At 34.5% G+C, this 16,135-nt stretch overlaps 1 protein-coding gene across 1 annotated transcript; it reads right to left on the bottom strand.

The window, feature by feature from the left end:
- Positions 1–2,007: 2,007 nt before the first annotated feature.
- LOC140040947 (tetratricopeptide repeat protein 21B-like) lies at positions 2,008–16,098 on the bottom strand. Its single transcript, XM_072087250.1, has 30 exons — positions 16,039–16,098; positions 15,549–15,618; positions 14,875–15,004; positions 14,400–14,510; positions 14,182–14,246; positions 13,964–14,065; positions 13,760–13,848; positions 13,346–13,537; positions 12,963–13,047; positions 12,448–12,546; positions 11,779–11,971; positions 11,471–11,568; positions 11,069–11,269; positions 10,453–10,668; positions 10,162–10,233; positions 9,540–9,770; positions 8,901–9,055; positions 8,475–8,558; positions 8,010–8,193; positions 7,774–7,912; positions 7,186–7,378; positions 6,283–6,578; positions 5,614–5,764; positions 4,853–5,014; positions 4,502–4,565; positions 4,032–4,157; positions 3,822–3,935; positions 3,369–3,479; positions 2,971–3,091; positions 2,008–2,506 (listed from the first exon to the last, which is right to left on the bottom strand). The coding sequence occupies exons 2-30, from the start codon at positions 15,573–15,575 to the stop codon at positions 2,361–2,363; spliced, it is 3,957 nt and encodes a 1,318-aa protein (XP_071943351.1). The 5' UTR covers positions 15,576–15,618; positions 16,039–16,098; the 3' UTR covers positions 2,008–2,360.
- Positions 16,099–16,135: the final 37 nt, after the last annotated feature.

The following is a 16,135-nucleotide window of genomic DNA, read 5'->3' as shown; positions in this document are numbered from 1 at the left end:
ATTAGGAATCCGTTCAAACGGATTAGTAATTTGTTTAAATGGATTACTAATTTGTTCAAACGAATTACTAATTCGTTCTAACGAATTAGTAATCCGTTTGAACAAATTATTAATTTGTTTAAACAAATTAATAATTTGTTTAAACGGATTACTAATTCGTTCAAACGAATTACTAATTTGTTCAAACAGATTAATAATCCGTTTAAACAAATTATTAATTTGTTTAAACAAATTACTAATTCGTTTAAACGGATTACTAATTCGTTTGAACGAATTAGTAATTCGTTTGAACGGATTACTAATCCATTTAAACAAATTAGTAATTCGTTTGAACGAATTAGTAATCCGTTTAAACAAATTAGTAATTCGTTTGAACGGATTAGTAATCCGTTTGAACAAATTAGTAATCCGTTTAAACAAATTAGTAATTTGTTTGAACGGATTAGTAATCCGTTCAAACGAATTACAACATATACTTTAAATGGCACTTGTTGTATATGTTGCAATTCGTTTGAACGGATTACTAATTCGTTTGAACAGATTATTAATCCGTTCAAACGAATTACTAATTCGTTAGAACGGATTACGTTCGAAAAACATATACTTCAAATGGCATTAATGGGCTTTCGTAATTTTGTCAGTCGGACATTTTGATGACAAACTGTAGTTGCATCAACTATAACAACGATTTCAATCAGAGATTTTCTAATTCATCATAAGTATTAAAATAACATAGAATAGAATAGGTTTGACAGAACTGTTTTCTACGAAAGCCCATTAATGCCATTTGAAGTATATGTTTTTCGAACGTAATCCGTTCTAACGAATTAGTAATTCGTTTGAACGGATTAATAATCTGTTCAAACGAATTAGTAATCCGTTCAAACGAATTGCAACATATACAACAAGTGCCATTTAAAGTATATGTTGTAATTCGTTTAAACGGATTACTAATCCGTTCAAACGAATTACTAATTTGTTTAAACGGATTACTAATTTGTTCAAACGAATTACTAATTCGTTCAAACGAATTACTAATTTGTTTAAACGGATTACTAATTTGTTTAAACGAATTAATAATTTGTTTAAACGGATTACTAATTCGTTCAAACGAATTAGTAATCCGTTTAAACAAATTACTAATTTGTTTAAACAAATTAGTAATTTGTTTAAACAAATTAATAATTTGTTTAAACGGATTACTAATCTGTTTGAACGAATTAGTAATTCGTTTGAACGAATTAGTAATCCGTTTAAACAAATTAGTAATTTGTTTAAACAAATTAATAATTTGTTTAAACAGATTACTAATTCGTTTAAACGAATTAGTAATTCGTTTAAACAGATTAGTAATTCGTTTGAACGAATTAGTAATTCGTTCAAACCAATTGCAACATATACAACAAGTGCCATTTAAAGAATATGTTGTAATTCGTTTGAACGGAATACTAATCTGTTCAAACGAATTACTAATTTGTTTAAACAGATTAATAATCTGTTAAAACGAATTAGGAATCCGTTCAAACGGATTAGTAATTTGTTTAAACGGATTACTAATTTGTTCAAACGAATTACTAATTCGTTCTAACGAATTAGTAATCCGTTTGAACAAATTATTAATTTGTTTAAACAAATTAATAATTTGTTTAAACGGATTACTAATTCGTTCAAACGAATTACTAATTTGTTCAAACAGATTAATAATCCGTTTAAACAAATTATTAATTTGTTTAAACAAATTACTAATTCGTTTGAACGAATTAGTAATTCGTTTGAACGAATTAGTAATTCGTTTGAACGGATTAATAATCCGTTTGAACAAATTAGTAATCCGTTTAAACAAATTAGTAATTTGTTTGAACGGATTAGTAATCCGTTCAAACGAATTACAACATATACTTTAAATGGCACTTGTTGTATATGTTGCAATTCGTTTGAACGGATTACTAATTCGTTTGAACAGATTATTAATCCGTTCAAACGAATTACTAATTCGTTATAACGGATTACGTTCGAAAAACATATACTTAAAATGGCATTAATGGGCTTTCGTAGTTTTCTGTTAGTCATTACATTTTAATTATGAGCCTGTGGCCGTATTCACCATTCACACTTAGGCTTAGGGAAACACTTACAAATCTCCTATCTAAGTGAATAAAATTTAAGGGAAATATTTATTGAGTTAAGTGAAACACTTAATATTAAGGGGAAACATCTCACTTAAGTGTGATTGGTGAATACAGCCACTGGTGTTTATCAGGTTAAAATAAAGTTATAATGAGCTTTTACAATGATCTGGTTGTATCCATTTTGTAGTTATGAAATGCCTCTTTGGTCATCGTGTGTAGCTTGCTTGTTAATTAAGCTCGTAGAGAATTTCGTGCCTTGTCCAAAATGTCCTTCCGCATTCGTGGATAATTTGGATTATCCGCTAGCACTAAATGGCAGATATCGATGGCATCCACATATCTGCGTGCCTTCATGTAGTTAAACGCTAACTTGTATCCTACAAGAAGATTGTGAGGAATTTGGAAAATTTAGGATTTTAAATAAATATACATAGTATAGGTTAATATGTTTTGTAGGCTGATAGGGCAGATTCAGTGTGGGGGAGTGCTAGGGGCTGTAAGCTAAAATGAAACTATAAACAATTTATCTATTTTTTAAAGAATAATAATATCACATGTTAGCGCTCCTCTTTCACTAAACAATTTCTGGATCCTGGCTGTTGTACACAATACTCAAATCTAATGCTATTATGTATTGAAACTTTCTTACTAGTAGCTTAACGCAGAGGCCTGGGGCCCCTGGTTTGGGAACCCTAAGTGGCCCACCGATGGAGGCCTCATGCATTATAAGCCTTTTTCTACATATTTTCATGCCTGTTTTTTAGTGCACTGCTCAGAGGGGCTCCGGGGCCTCTGAGTTTAGCCAGGGAGCGTTCATAGCTGCTACGTCACTGTTTCTTACCTATTGTAGGACTGCTTTTGTTGCTAAACTTCCAGGCATGTTCATAATTAGTTGAAGCATCTTTGTAAGATTGTTCCTTCTCCATGATAAATCCCATGTACTCATAGGCTTTACAACATGACTGTGAAAAACAAAAAAATAAGCATCTTTATAAAAAAACTTAAAACATTGACAGTGAATTACAGTTGTTTTTACCACATTACAAGTGTTAAGCTCTGTCTACACTATCAAACATTATGTGACAAAAAAATGTGTCCATATATGGACATGATGATGTCATACCACTACCATAATTGGGCACAACACATTTGTTTATCAAACTAGTTTGATAGTGTAGACAGAGCTTTACAGATATTTGAGGAGTGCAATCATATAGTACAAGAGCAATTAACTATTACCTTGTTATGTTGAAGACATTTTTTAAGTAGTTCGGTGGCCATATCATACTTGCCAGATTGAATGTATACATCAGCTAAGAGTAACCAGCTTTTTTCATACTCCTCAGCATCCTAAAAAAAAAAATTACAAAAGAACCCCAATTAAAGGGACAACTTCAGGACCCAATAAAATGTCCTGAATATGGGTGTCTCTTGATGCTAAGCTATTCGAAAGAGATGGGTTTTCAGCAATTGTTTGAAGATGGCAAAAGAATTAGCATTCTTGATTGTGGAAGAGTATTCTATAAGGATGGAGCTGTGTAAGAGAATGACCGGTCAGCTGTAGTGTTAAAACATATATTGTCCTTGTTCGTTTCAAGGGACAGGGTTCATGAATAGGGTGTTCCAATGGACATGGATGTGTTAAAAATTATCAGCCTTCATACAGTTGGTAGATTAAGAATTATTGCTTACCAGTGCAACCCAATTCATTCTCACAATCCTCTTAAGTTGATTTCTTGCTCGTGGAGTCTGTTTCATCATCATGTAGGCTGTAGCAACACCAAGCAAAGCTCCGATATTTTCTCTCTAACATTACAATAAAAAGCATTAAAATCATTAAAAAATATTATATTATCACCAGTAGCATCAACTATTGTCATTGTTTGAATATTGCTACATTACCTCTGAAGTTGCCATCTCCATAAAAGATGAAAGCGCCTTCTCAATGTTTGTTTTGGACTTGGTTGCCATTAGGACATAATTCTCCAACATAACGTGCTTATCAGACCCTGGTTGAGGTTTCAGCTCCTAAAAATAAAGTGAAAAATAAATTAATAAATAAAAGCCTCTTAAACCAAGGCAATCTAACAACAGGACACTGAGCTCGCCTTGCCCAAGATAGGATCTGGTAACAGTCCTTCTTTGATCTTAGGTTTGGCTGTGAAAAATACCAACAGTACTACGTACTGTACAACTACGTACATATTCTCCACTGTGCGTGGTGTCTGTTAAGAGACGTGGAACTGATCGTGTCACAGCCACAGATAAACCCTTTGATATTTGGAGCTCAGCATCCTGTTGTTCGATTGCCTGCTTAAACCCTGGTTCAAGTGGTGAAGTCTGCTATACAAATTGTATGAACTTCTACTTACTCTAACAAGTTTATCTGCAGTTCTTGCTGCCATCTGTTCAGAATCTGCTTTTTCTGCAGCGCTACTATAAAAGCACACAAAATACACTTAAGATTAGTCTCAAATTCATTCTGAAAATAGGGGAATGGGCTTATTTTCCATATTATTTTTCCACCAGGTACCAGTGGTACCCGATATTCCCAGATGGTTGCTTAAATTTGGTGACCTGACGAGAATCAGGGTTTAAACATGGTAAGGTCATATGTAAATTTCCTTATAATTAAAAGCAAATTACCTTCTGTCTGAGGGCTAGAATTGAACAAGTCTATTTGTGTGTTTTGTTTTTCAACATGTTTGATTGTGAATACTTACGACATATCATCCGCCATAGTTTCAAACGTTTCTCCACCAAGAGTGTTGTTATCAGGATTGATACAGATCTCAATCATATTCTGGATTGCCTTCTGGCCCCAGTCAGAGTCTTTGCGTGCCATATTAAAGTGCTTCAAGGCATCGTTTGGCTTCCCTGTGTGCCTATACAAACAATAGTTATAGTAACATTACACAATAGGTGGTGAGTGGCCGAGCGGTTAAGACAGTGGAACCGTAATTACGTAGCCATAACATAGGTAAGGGTTCGAGGCTCACTCGCTCCATGGTTCTGGTGGTAGAACAAGTCTTCTTGGATAAGGAATATAAACCGTAGGTCCAGTGTACACATCGAGCTCGTGTGCACTTCTTTCGAGAAGAGTAGGGGGTTACCCGGTGAACTAGTTCACACTCAGCCACTGTGTTGTAGACAGATGATAGGCGCATCATAGTGGCTGCACTGACATGATGTGGCCCATATGGGAAAAGCATGTAGTTAAAAAGTGTAACATCTGAGTCCACAGCGCATAGAGACTATATGTATTATGCGCTATACAAATTTTAACCATTATTCCATTAGGGCACTAATAGTTGAGCTTGGTGATTTCTAACTAATGCCATGGTATGATAATAGTGCTTAAGATAAAGATGATGACAGCAATTATCTTTAAATGATGAGTATGCAATGATTTATATTAATTTATTTATTTTTATTTCACTTTATTTATAGAGGGTGACCCTAAAGAGCATATATACATACTTACCATTCATACAGTGCTTTAGAGTAGTTATAACCTGGTTCAACTGTAGCCTTAGCTGATGATGATTCGGCCATTTCTAAATAACGAGGAACATCTTCTAACTTGCCTGCCCTTCGCAGCAGATCAACAAGCTTCTCCATGGCTTCGTAATGATCTGATTTAAAGTATATTCAAGTAAATAAATATATGTACATAAAGCTCTGTCTACACTATCAAACTAGTTTGACAAACAAGTTTCAGGTGCCTAAATATGGCAGTGATATGTCCAAATATGGTAGTGATACTGTATGCCATCATAATGTCTATATATAGGCACATCATTTTTTTGTCACATAAAGTTTGATAGTGTAGACAGAGCTTAATGGAAACTGTAGATTAGGCCAGTTCCGCAGTTCCAGGTGAAATTGGTGGGGAGGGTTTGAATGGTCCCCTCATTTTTCGAAGACAAAAACCACAATTTGTGAAAAAATGATTAGACAGACTTGCCAGACATGTACTTTAATAAACCCTATAGCTACTTTCACATCGTGCACGGATTTGATCCGCTTATTGGTTCAAAATGGATAGTACATTTACAATAGCTTGTCTACAGGCTTGTATCATAGTATTTTTTGCTTTACTTATAATATTTTACTATATAATTTATATTCTAATTTTAAATTAAAAAAGTACCTGGTGATCTTTCTAATAGCTGCTGGAAATGGAACGTGGCTTGGTCATACTCTCCTTTCCTGAACATGAGGTCAGCCATCATGACCGTTGCTGCATCATTCTCTGTCTCACTTTGTAGCAGTTGAACCAGCTGATGTTGACAAGCATCCATATCGTCTTGGAGCAGGTACAACCTGGCAACCTCTAGCATGGCTTTTCCGTCACTGTCTGTATATACCAATGCTTCTTTGTACAGTTTGATTGCTTTGTCATATTCTCTTTGATCACTGTGGTGTTTGCCAATTTGTGCACAAATACTTTAATAAGAAAAGATTTTTAAATGTATTGTTTTTCTTTTAAATGTGATCAGTGGCTGTGTGTGTACTGTTAGTACACCGGGGTTCTCCCCCCCGCCAACTCGTCTTGAAAGGTGTACAAGAGAAGACACAACCATGAAGGGAGTGGGACCCTTGTCAATGTTATGGCTATGTAATTACGGTTCCCCTTAAGAGCTCGGCCACTTATTCACTGTTTCATCATATCCAAATTTCTTTTATTTCCCGTAATATATACAAAATGAAACAATACAGTCACAGTATGGTTGCACCTTAAAGGATTTGTTTGTTCTCTTAATCTACATAGCAAAAATTTACTTGGAGCACATTGGTTTGGCAATAAAGCTTTAAAGGGACCCTTGCAACCCAATTCTTTTTTGCATTAGAACATATGCGGACAAACTCTTGTTATTTATACTTTTGACTCAGTGGCGTAATGCAGGTTTAAGAAACCTAAGTGGCTCTTCAAGTTCCAACGCTGGAGGCCTCGGGCGTTTTTAGCCTTTTCGGCATATTTTAATGCCTGTGTTTTCCTGTGAGCACTCATAGCTATTACACCACTGTTTTGACTTTTTTTTTTTTACTTTACCTAGATGCTTGTGCTTTGTGTGTTGGCAGTGAATCTGGCTGTTCTACTTGAACCCTCTTAAGAACTCTAGCTTGCATATCTCTAGCCTTAGTCAATGCTAGTAAAGCATTTTCCAATTTTCCGTTCTTCTCTTGAACTTTGGCTAGCAGAATCAATAGCTTTACGTCATCAACCATCACAGCTAAATCATTGGCTGAGATTGAAAATTAAAAAAGGAGACAAATATGAATGTTGTACTATATTTTTCTATATTGTTAGTAGATAATATTTTGTGAATGGCTTATATAAAACCATATAACACATTTCAAATTCTATTTAATAAAAAAAATGAACATAAACAAACTGACATTATAGTATAGTTGAACCCATCTCTATTAAGGGGACACTTCAATTTCAATTTTATTTTATTTCCACAATACTATAATATACCGCATAATAAATACAATGAAGTAATCATTTGAGGGAAGAGTCATATAAGTCTTTTAAAACTATCTGTACGGCCAATCCTTAATAAGGGGTCCTCCTATTGAGAACACTATTTGGTCCTGAGGGTGTCCCCTTAATAGAGGTTTTATTTAAATGTCTTACATGGGTCATGTTCAAGTGCCTGTGTGAGTATCTTCTCTGCCTTTGCATACTGCCTCAGCTTCAGTAATAGTTCACCCAGATCATGCCGCATAAATGCCTGTCCTCCATTTTTCATGGCTGATTCGTAGTAATTTATAGCCTAAAAAAAATATTATTGAGTAGCCTTAGTTTTTAAATTCTGTTCCTGTGAAGTCTTAAGATAGCAGCTAGGCCTGTTTATTTCAACAAAAACCTACCTTTCCGTACTGATGTGTCTTAACTAAAGCCTGTCCAATCTTACTAGCTAGGGAGCTATCTCTTGGGTTACGTTTCATTGCTTGTTCATACACCTCTATAGCCTTTTCTGGTTCCTGTATACTCATGTAGGCATCACCAAGCAACAGTGCTGTGTGAGGGCTTGGGTGCTTATCTAGAAGCTCTCTGAAAAAACAATTATGGATATCATTCATTCATTTCCTTTATTTCAGATAGCACAACCATATTATACAAAACATACAAAAACAAAAAGAGAACAAATTTCACCAGGAATCCTAAAATATCAATTTGCACCAACACTGATAATGTAGCTTGGATTGTGGAAGATATGTTTGACAAAATACTATAGTTAATAAATTTCACTGATGAACTTGAACATGACAACAAAAGAGAGAAACAAAGCTTAAAAGTGTTAGGGCCACGAAAATCTATCCACGGTGCATTACCTGTAACAACTAGCATATAAACGTTTGTCTTTACGATGATGTAGGTAAATTTCTGCCATCTTCTCTCTTGCTTGGACATAGTAACTGAAAAAAATACACCAATTAAACTTAAACTCTGTCTACACTATCAAACTTTATGTGACAAAAAAGCGATATATCCATATATGGACATAATGATGTCATATCACTACCATATTTGGGCATATCACTACCATATTTGGGTACATCACCCTTTTTTGTCAAACTAGTTTTAAGCAGTTAAAATATTATATTGTTTTAATGTGCTTTTATACTATTGCATCTAGAGAAGCAGAGTTTTAGGGACATTGCATAAAACCTAGTCAAAAGATATTGTCACTTCCAAAACAAATGACAAGGGAACATATTTTGCATCAGACACAGAATTTGATATTTTCCACAGTTTACCTCATCTCTGGTTTTACATTTCTAAGCATAGTGAGTGCATGTTCAACATCACCCCTATTGAGGGCAAGGTCAGCATTAGCAACAGTGATGCGAACTTCCTCTGGTGTGCCACTGAACTCATTTATGGCATCTTGCATAATCTTAGCAGCTTCATGCTGCAATAAATAAGAAAGAGCACTCTCAAACACAGTAATTGTGATCATTATACAATAATGAATGTAAAGGTATTTATATTTGTCCTCAAGCTTAACTGAGGAAATTCAGATTAGGATCTCCACGGACCCACGGCAGCCAGTAGATTAGCACACCGGGAGACGATCCCTCCAATTGCGAATAGTGTACCAAGTTCTTTAATGTGTACTAACTTCTTTAACGTGCACTACGTACACAGGACCAATGGCTTTACATCTTGCCTACAGTATACAGTTAGTAATGTATGTATAGATAGGCTCGAACCCATGCCTATCACATGCTAGTCCAATATTATCATTACACCATCACTCTCTTTTATATACAGCACCTGCCGCGATTCCAGACTTAGGTGATCTGACGAGAACCGGTGTTTCAAAACTGTATGGCCGTATGTTTATGAGTTGAAAGACTGACTGCACATAGTAACAAGACTGAGCCAAGACTTACTGTAGAATTAGTTAGCCTGTACGCATCAGCAAGTTCCAAGAATACAGATATTCTGTCATTTTGACTGACGGGATGTTTAACTTGTCTGGCACGCTTTGATGCTGAACCCCCTCGTTTGCGAATACCAGGCAGACCCATAGCGGCTTGTAGTGTTTTCACGCACTCTTGATATTCACCCTTCTTCTTCAACGTTTTTGCCTTGATCAGATGGTAGATTGGCATCTCACGGACCTACAGTCAATTTTAGAAAAAATGACTTGGTTATTCATACTTTCCTGACAAAATAGACTATATATATATATATACATGTAGTGGAGCTATAGCTTAGTGGTTAACATGCTTGCCTTCCAATCTCAAAGTCCAGGGTTCAATCCTGACCTAGTGCCAGGGTTGTAACTCTCTTTCACGATTCTTCACTTTCACTTCGCTCCCTAAGCTTCAAGCCTCTTGGTTTATAAGCACGATAAACTATAAAATAGTTTATCCATCCTGTAATTGGCGAGTTTGTGCTCGCTGTTGGACAAGTATTACATTTTTTTTAAATAAATATATACTACTGTATTTAACTTTATAATTTCAAATACCAGAATAAGATACTTATTATCTTAAGTATCATACTTACCTCAAACTTGTAACTTAGTGCCATTTCTAGTGACTGTGATGACTGTTGGAAGTTTCCAAGTTGCAAGTGAAGCTAAGTAAATAGAATTACCGTAATTAAGAATTAAATAAATTATTACTTATTTAAATTAACTAAAACAATATAATACTGGAAATGGATACTAAAACATACCTGCTGTGTACAACAAGTGCTAAGTAGTAATCATACTTTCTAACTAAATAGAAGACGCTACAAAAGCCTTTTGAGCACAAAGGTTTCAAGAATTGAGCATTATAGTAGGATTTTATTTACCTGCGCCATTAACAAGTGAGCCTCAACATACTGAGGGTTCTGATCCAAGCAGTGTTGAAGACTGCTCTGAGCCTGGTCAACCTGGCCTGACAGGTACCTAACCTTACCCATCAAGTACAGAGCTTCTAACAGACCTGGTACACCTCTGGTAAGGGGCTCAAGGATCCTAGCACATCGCTTTAGAAGAGGAGACACAGCTTGGCCTGGTGCCTGAGGCTGTAGGAGAAAAAGAAACAACAATAGAGAAACCAGGTACATAGCATAGGAAAGACTTATATTTAAGTCAAATTGTGGCTATTTATATAATATATAAGTCAATTCTCTGAAAACCGGAAACTCTCCCAAAACCAGACTTTTCTTTAGGTCCAAAAGGTCCCAAATTAGAAACACATTTCAAATATGAGACTTTCTGAAAACCAGAAATATTAGGCCACCCCAAAGGTGTCCGGTATTGGGAGAGTCAACTGTATATGCAAAAGTATATAATTGTTGAAATGTTTTATATAATTCATTGATCTTAGTGCATATTTGAACAAATGACATTCTGTTTACAGGGTGAGCATCTTTCCATTAGACCACATCTACTTATACAATTTTAAGAATCTTAGAAATTTACCTCTGTTGGTGCGAACTTGATGTATTCTTTAGTCATTTCAAGAACAAAGTCTGGGTTGAGTGTAGTGAAGTACTCAGGTCCTAGAGGGGTGCCCGTGAACTTAGCAAAGTGCACTTCTACAGCTTCATTCAATAGACCCACCACATCCTCTGCTGGTTTGTTTTTCTTGCTAGCTAACACTGATCTCAGGTAGATAATTTCCTGTGAATAGGATATCTCTATGTTTTAAGCTATGTCTACACTGTCAAAAAGTGTGATGTGCCCAAATATGGTAGTGATATGATGTCATCGTATCTATATATGGGCACATCACATAAAGTTTGATAGTGTAGACAGAGCATAGATGAAAAGTAATGCTTTGATTTTATATGATAGAAGTATGAAGTTTAATAGTAAACCTACTGCAGATTTCCCAATGGAGTCTTGGATCTCACCAAGAAACTCCAACTGCTGTTCTGCATCTTCCAAGTTATCTTCAATAAGCTGACATCTTATGATTCCTGTTGAGAAATAAAGAAAACCAAAACATGAAGAACAATATGTTTGTTGTCACTAGTATTACTGTATGTTTTGTGCTGCTGTTCTACATCTACAAGTCTTTGAGCGTAGAGTTTTTTTTTTGTCATGAAAAACAATCCTAACAGGATTTGAACCCAGGACCCTGGGATCGGTAGCCAAGAATCTTAACCACCAAGATAAACCTTACTTACCAGTGAGGGCAGTAACACTTGTTTCATCAAGTTTCATTGCATGACGATATCCTTTCATGGCTTCTCGTGTTTTATTCTGAAGCAGAAGTTCATAGGCAGCCTCAGTAGCAAACTCAGCATTATTTGGTTCCAAGTTCAAAGTTCGCTCTAGTAATGTGTTGGTCTGTTGCAATACAATGGGATGCCGTCCGCACTAGATACAAGGAATTTATTTATTAGTGAGACAAATACAAAAAAAAAATGGCAAGTACAATTAGCCTAAAGCTCTGTCTACACTATAAAACTTTATGCGACAAGTGATGTGACCATATATGGACATGATGATGTCATATCACTACCATACTTTAGCATGGACACATCACATAATTTTGGTAGTATGGACAGAGCTTAAGGTGGATTCCAACAAGTTAATTTAGGATAAAGATTATAAAATAATACTGTCTACCTTATCAAACTTAATAGGTGAAATGTGCCCATATATGTGCATGATGATGTCCTATCACTACCATATTTAAGCATATTACTACCATATTTGGGGACATCACATTTTTTTGTCACATGAAGTTTGATAGTGTAGACATAGCATTGTACTGGTAGACATTTACAAAGTGTTATACTAATGAATTTAATGTTGAAAATTTCCACAGAATGAATAAAGTTAAGCCTTACCATCCTGCAAAATGCTAATGACATGTTGTAATAAGCATGTGGGTTCTTGGGTTCGAATCTGTCAAGCTTCTCAATCAGTTCTCCTAGTTTGTCAGCAGCCTATAAATAAAACAAAATATAAAACATTTTATAAAACATGTTAATTATGTATAAATCTTTATCATAACAGAGATAGTAGACTTTAATATAGTACAAGGGTCACTAGGGTCAATATTTTATACTAATGATTAAACAATTTTTATAATAGTTTCTAAAGCTCTGTCTACGCTATCAAACTTTATGTGACAAAAAATGTGATGTGCCCATATATGGACATGATGATGTCATATCACTACCATATTTAGGGATATCACTACCATATTTGGGCACATCACACTTTTTTTGTCAAACTAGTTTGATAGTGTAGACAGAGCTTAACTCTCAAAATGTACAGTTGTTAAAGGTGAGTATTTAGAGTACCCATCATTACTATACAGATTTTTCTTTATGAGTTTGTGTGATAAAATGACTCATACCTCTTCACAGTTACCCTCTCTACTTAGGAGGTAGAGGATCTTGACACGCACAGCTTCCAAACAGTGAGTGGATTGGTTCAATGCTCTGATACAAAATACAAGGTTCAGTATTATATAAAAAAGAAATTTCTTACTACTAATAACTAACTCTCCCAATACCGGACTCTCTGAAAACCAGAAGCTCTCCCAATGCCAGACTTTTCTTGAGTTCTAATATGTCCCACATTCATGAAAACTAGCCAATTCAAACATATTGTTTGTTTTATTCATTTGACTCAAGCGTGTTCTGTTTTAAGAGACAGTATTCAAACATAGGGTCATCTTCAGTGTTCTGATCAGGTGCTTCAGTATGTGGCTGTGATTCAAGTATTTTAAAACTATACCTGTTTGCAGTGTCAAGCGCTTGTTCCCAGTCACCCTGTGCAAGCTGCACACGCATCTTCTCAATAAGAGCTGGAATACAACCAGGAAATGCAACAACTGCTTGATTTATAACCTCGAGGGCGCCACTGAAATTATGCCGCATTACAAGAAAACGTGTCTTTCCAAGCAATGCTTCAAGCTCTTTTGAGTTCCTGATAAAAGAAAATGTGAAACTTTCAATAAGGTGTAACACTATCAAACATTATGTGAAAAATGTGATGTGCCCATATATGGACATGATGATGTCATATCACTACCATGTTTGGGCACATCACACATCACAAACTAGTTTGATAGTGTACACAGGGCTTAATATAGTATGCATTGTATTCATCTTATCTTTCAATTTACTTTAGTTTATATTCACAACTTACTTTAAAACTTCTTCAAAATATTTTCCCGACTTTTTTACTGCAGGTTCTCTTCCACTCGTTAGGTCAATCCAACCTTTCAAAATTTGACCCTGAAGAACAGTGACATTATAAAATTAACACAGTTCACAGTTTATTTATTTTATGAAGACCATTATAATCAAAACAAATCTATTACAGTTATTAATATCAATATTGACATATAACCTCTTTTGCTGATGGTGACGCTTTAAGCATTCTGTCGACATACTCCCTCGCTTTGTCGTGACGACCACTATGCCACAGGAAAGTAGCGCCAAACAGTAAGCCCTAAAACAAACAAAAAAAGATACTTAACAAGACTATTCACTGATAACCAATCAAACCATTGTTTCCGTTTACTTGACGTATAAATACTATATAATTAATTTATTAACAAACTAAACCTTTTCTCCTGCTGAGCGCCTTTCTTCTTTTAATTTGGCATCTAATTCTTGTACAGCCTCGCGATCTGAAAAAAAATCAAATCGTCATCATTTTAAATACTTTGGTACAATCTTATTTTTTGTAAAGCTATTTTGGCCAAAGTTAAACTGATATACAACAAATTTACTTCTTATTTAGTACACCAATAACAGCTGAGCAGGATATGTGTGACACTTACCGACTGTTTTCATGCGTTTGTGAGCGTACATTAGAGCCATCGTAGAACATATGTTCACGTCTAATTTATCTTTCAGCGTTTCTAGATCTCGCATGCCTTCAGAAAGACGACCTGAATACACATTCAAAATACAACATCAAATACTTTCTGTTAATTAGTAATTTCAGTATTATGAAAGTGAAAACTACCTACTTTATTGTATTTTCGTTTTAAATGTTTTACAAATGCTATAAATAAAGTATGCTGTTGCCTTTTATTTCTTACTTGGCTAAATAGAATTTTGTCAGGTAAAATACTTGCTTTGTTTGTTTGTTAGCACGAGAACGCTTACATTCTGAAAATGTTGGTGTACATACATTTCGTATACTTACAGAACGTCATGCCTATTGATTTTTAGGAAAATTGATATAGTTTTTCCAGATATATTTTGTCACTCAGTTCTCTTTTTCTTTCGTAGATTTTGACGACAACTTACCTTCTAGGACTAAGCTAAAAGCACGGTAGAAGACAAGCAAGGGATCGTTGCCATACTTCTTGATTGCCTCCGTTGCTACAATTTGCATATGATTATATAGCTTCTCTTGACAGTAATAATTTAGGGCAGCCTATAAATATAATTTACAGAGCCATATATTTTAAGAGTTATGACTTTGAATGGATTAGAAGCCATTTTTTGTGTCCAAAATATTGCATGCTCAAAGCACACTCTATTTGTGTGCGTTTAGTTTGATAGTTCAAGACTTGTGAACGGTATACATTTTTATAAAACGGATTTAACACCATACTCTACATAGGAATAGTTGGGACACAAAGATGGTCGGTAGTGTACCACGTGACTTCCATGAACGGAATGTCGTAACTCTTTCAATAGATGTCTAATAATTTACATATTTTTCCAGGCAATTTCAAAATAAGTTTATTATGGAAATCTATTATAATATATATATATATTTTAACTACATTTGCATATGAATGATTATATTTATTACTTAATATATAAATTATGATTTATTTTTAAGTAATTTTTAATCAAATAATAATTGTAATTATAAATAAACTGCATATTTTATTATTAATATTTGAAAAATCATATTTTAATTATAAAATTTACAAATTTTAAAAAGCAATGGAAAACCATATTTAATTTACCAAAGTTGTAGAATCTGAATCAGCCATGCTGCACCTCTATAGATAGCTTATGCACTTGTTGACTAGAAGTCTATTAAATCAACAACATTAAGTTAATAATATTAATAAGAAAATGATATTCTATATTTCAAGACAGTCACAATAATTAATAAACAAAATATATTTTAAAACCTAATAAAATTAAAAAATTTAAGTTTAATAAACCACCTTCATATTTGTATTCTTATTCCATCATCAATAATAATAATAACCAAAAATTTGATCTTTTATTAAAAATATATGATCTTGTATGTCTAGCGCTAACTCCCAATGAACAAAGGCACTGGCTCACACGAATAAAGCGTCGAGGGTGCCTCTCCTCACAGGTCACGAGTGCCTTATTATCATCCTAACCCAGGCCTAGCTTTCTAACATTATATTTCAGAATGAATTACAATAAAATGTTCAAAACAAACATGTACATACTATTTGTTTCCAATTTGATACTTACTGTATATTAAATAAAGTATTATAGCCCCATAAAATATGGTAAATTAGCTCATCAGATTTAGAAGTTCTGGAATTTGGGTTGTTGATGGTTGGTAAGA

Source organism: Antedon mediterranea, chromosome 2 (genome assembly GCF_964355755.1).
Source record: "Antedon mediterranea chromosome 2, ecAntMedi1.1, whole genome shotgun sequence".
Taxonomy (NCBI): Eukaryota; Metazoa; Echinodermata; class Crinoidea; order Comatulida; family Antedonidae; genus Antedon; species Antedon mediterranea.
The sequence above is the reverse complement of the archived record's forward strand: the minus strand, read 5'-3'. Positions and strand labels throughout refer to the sequence as shown.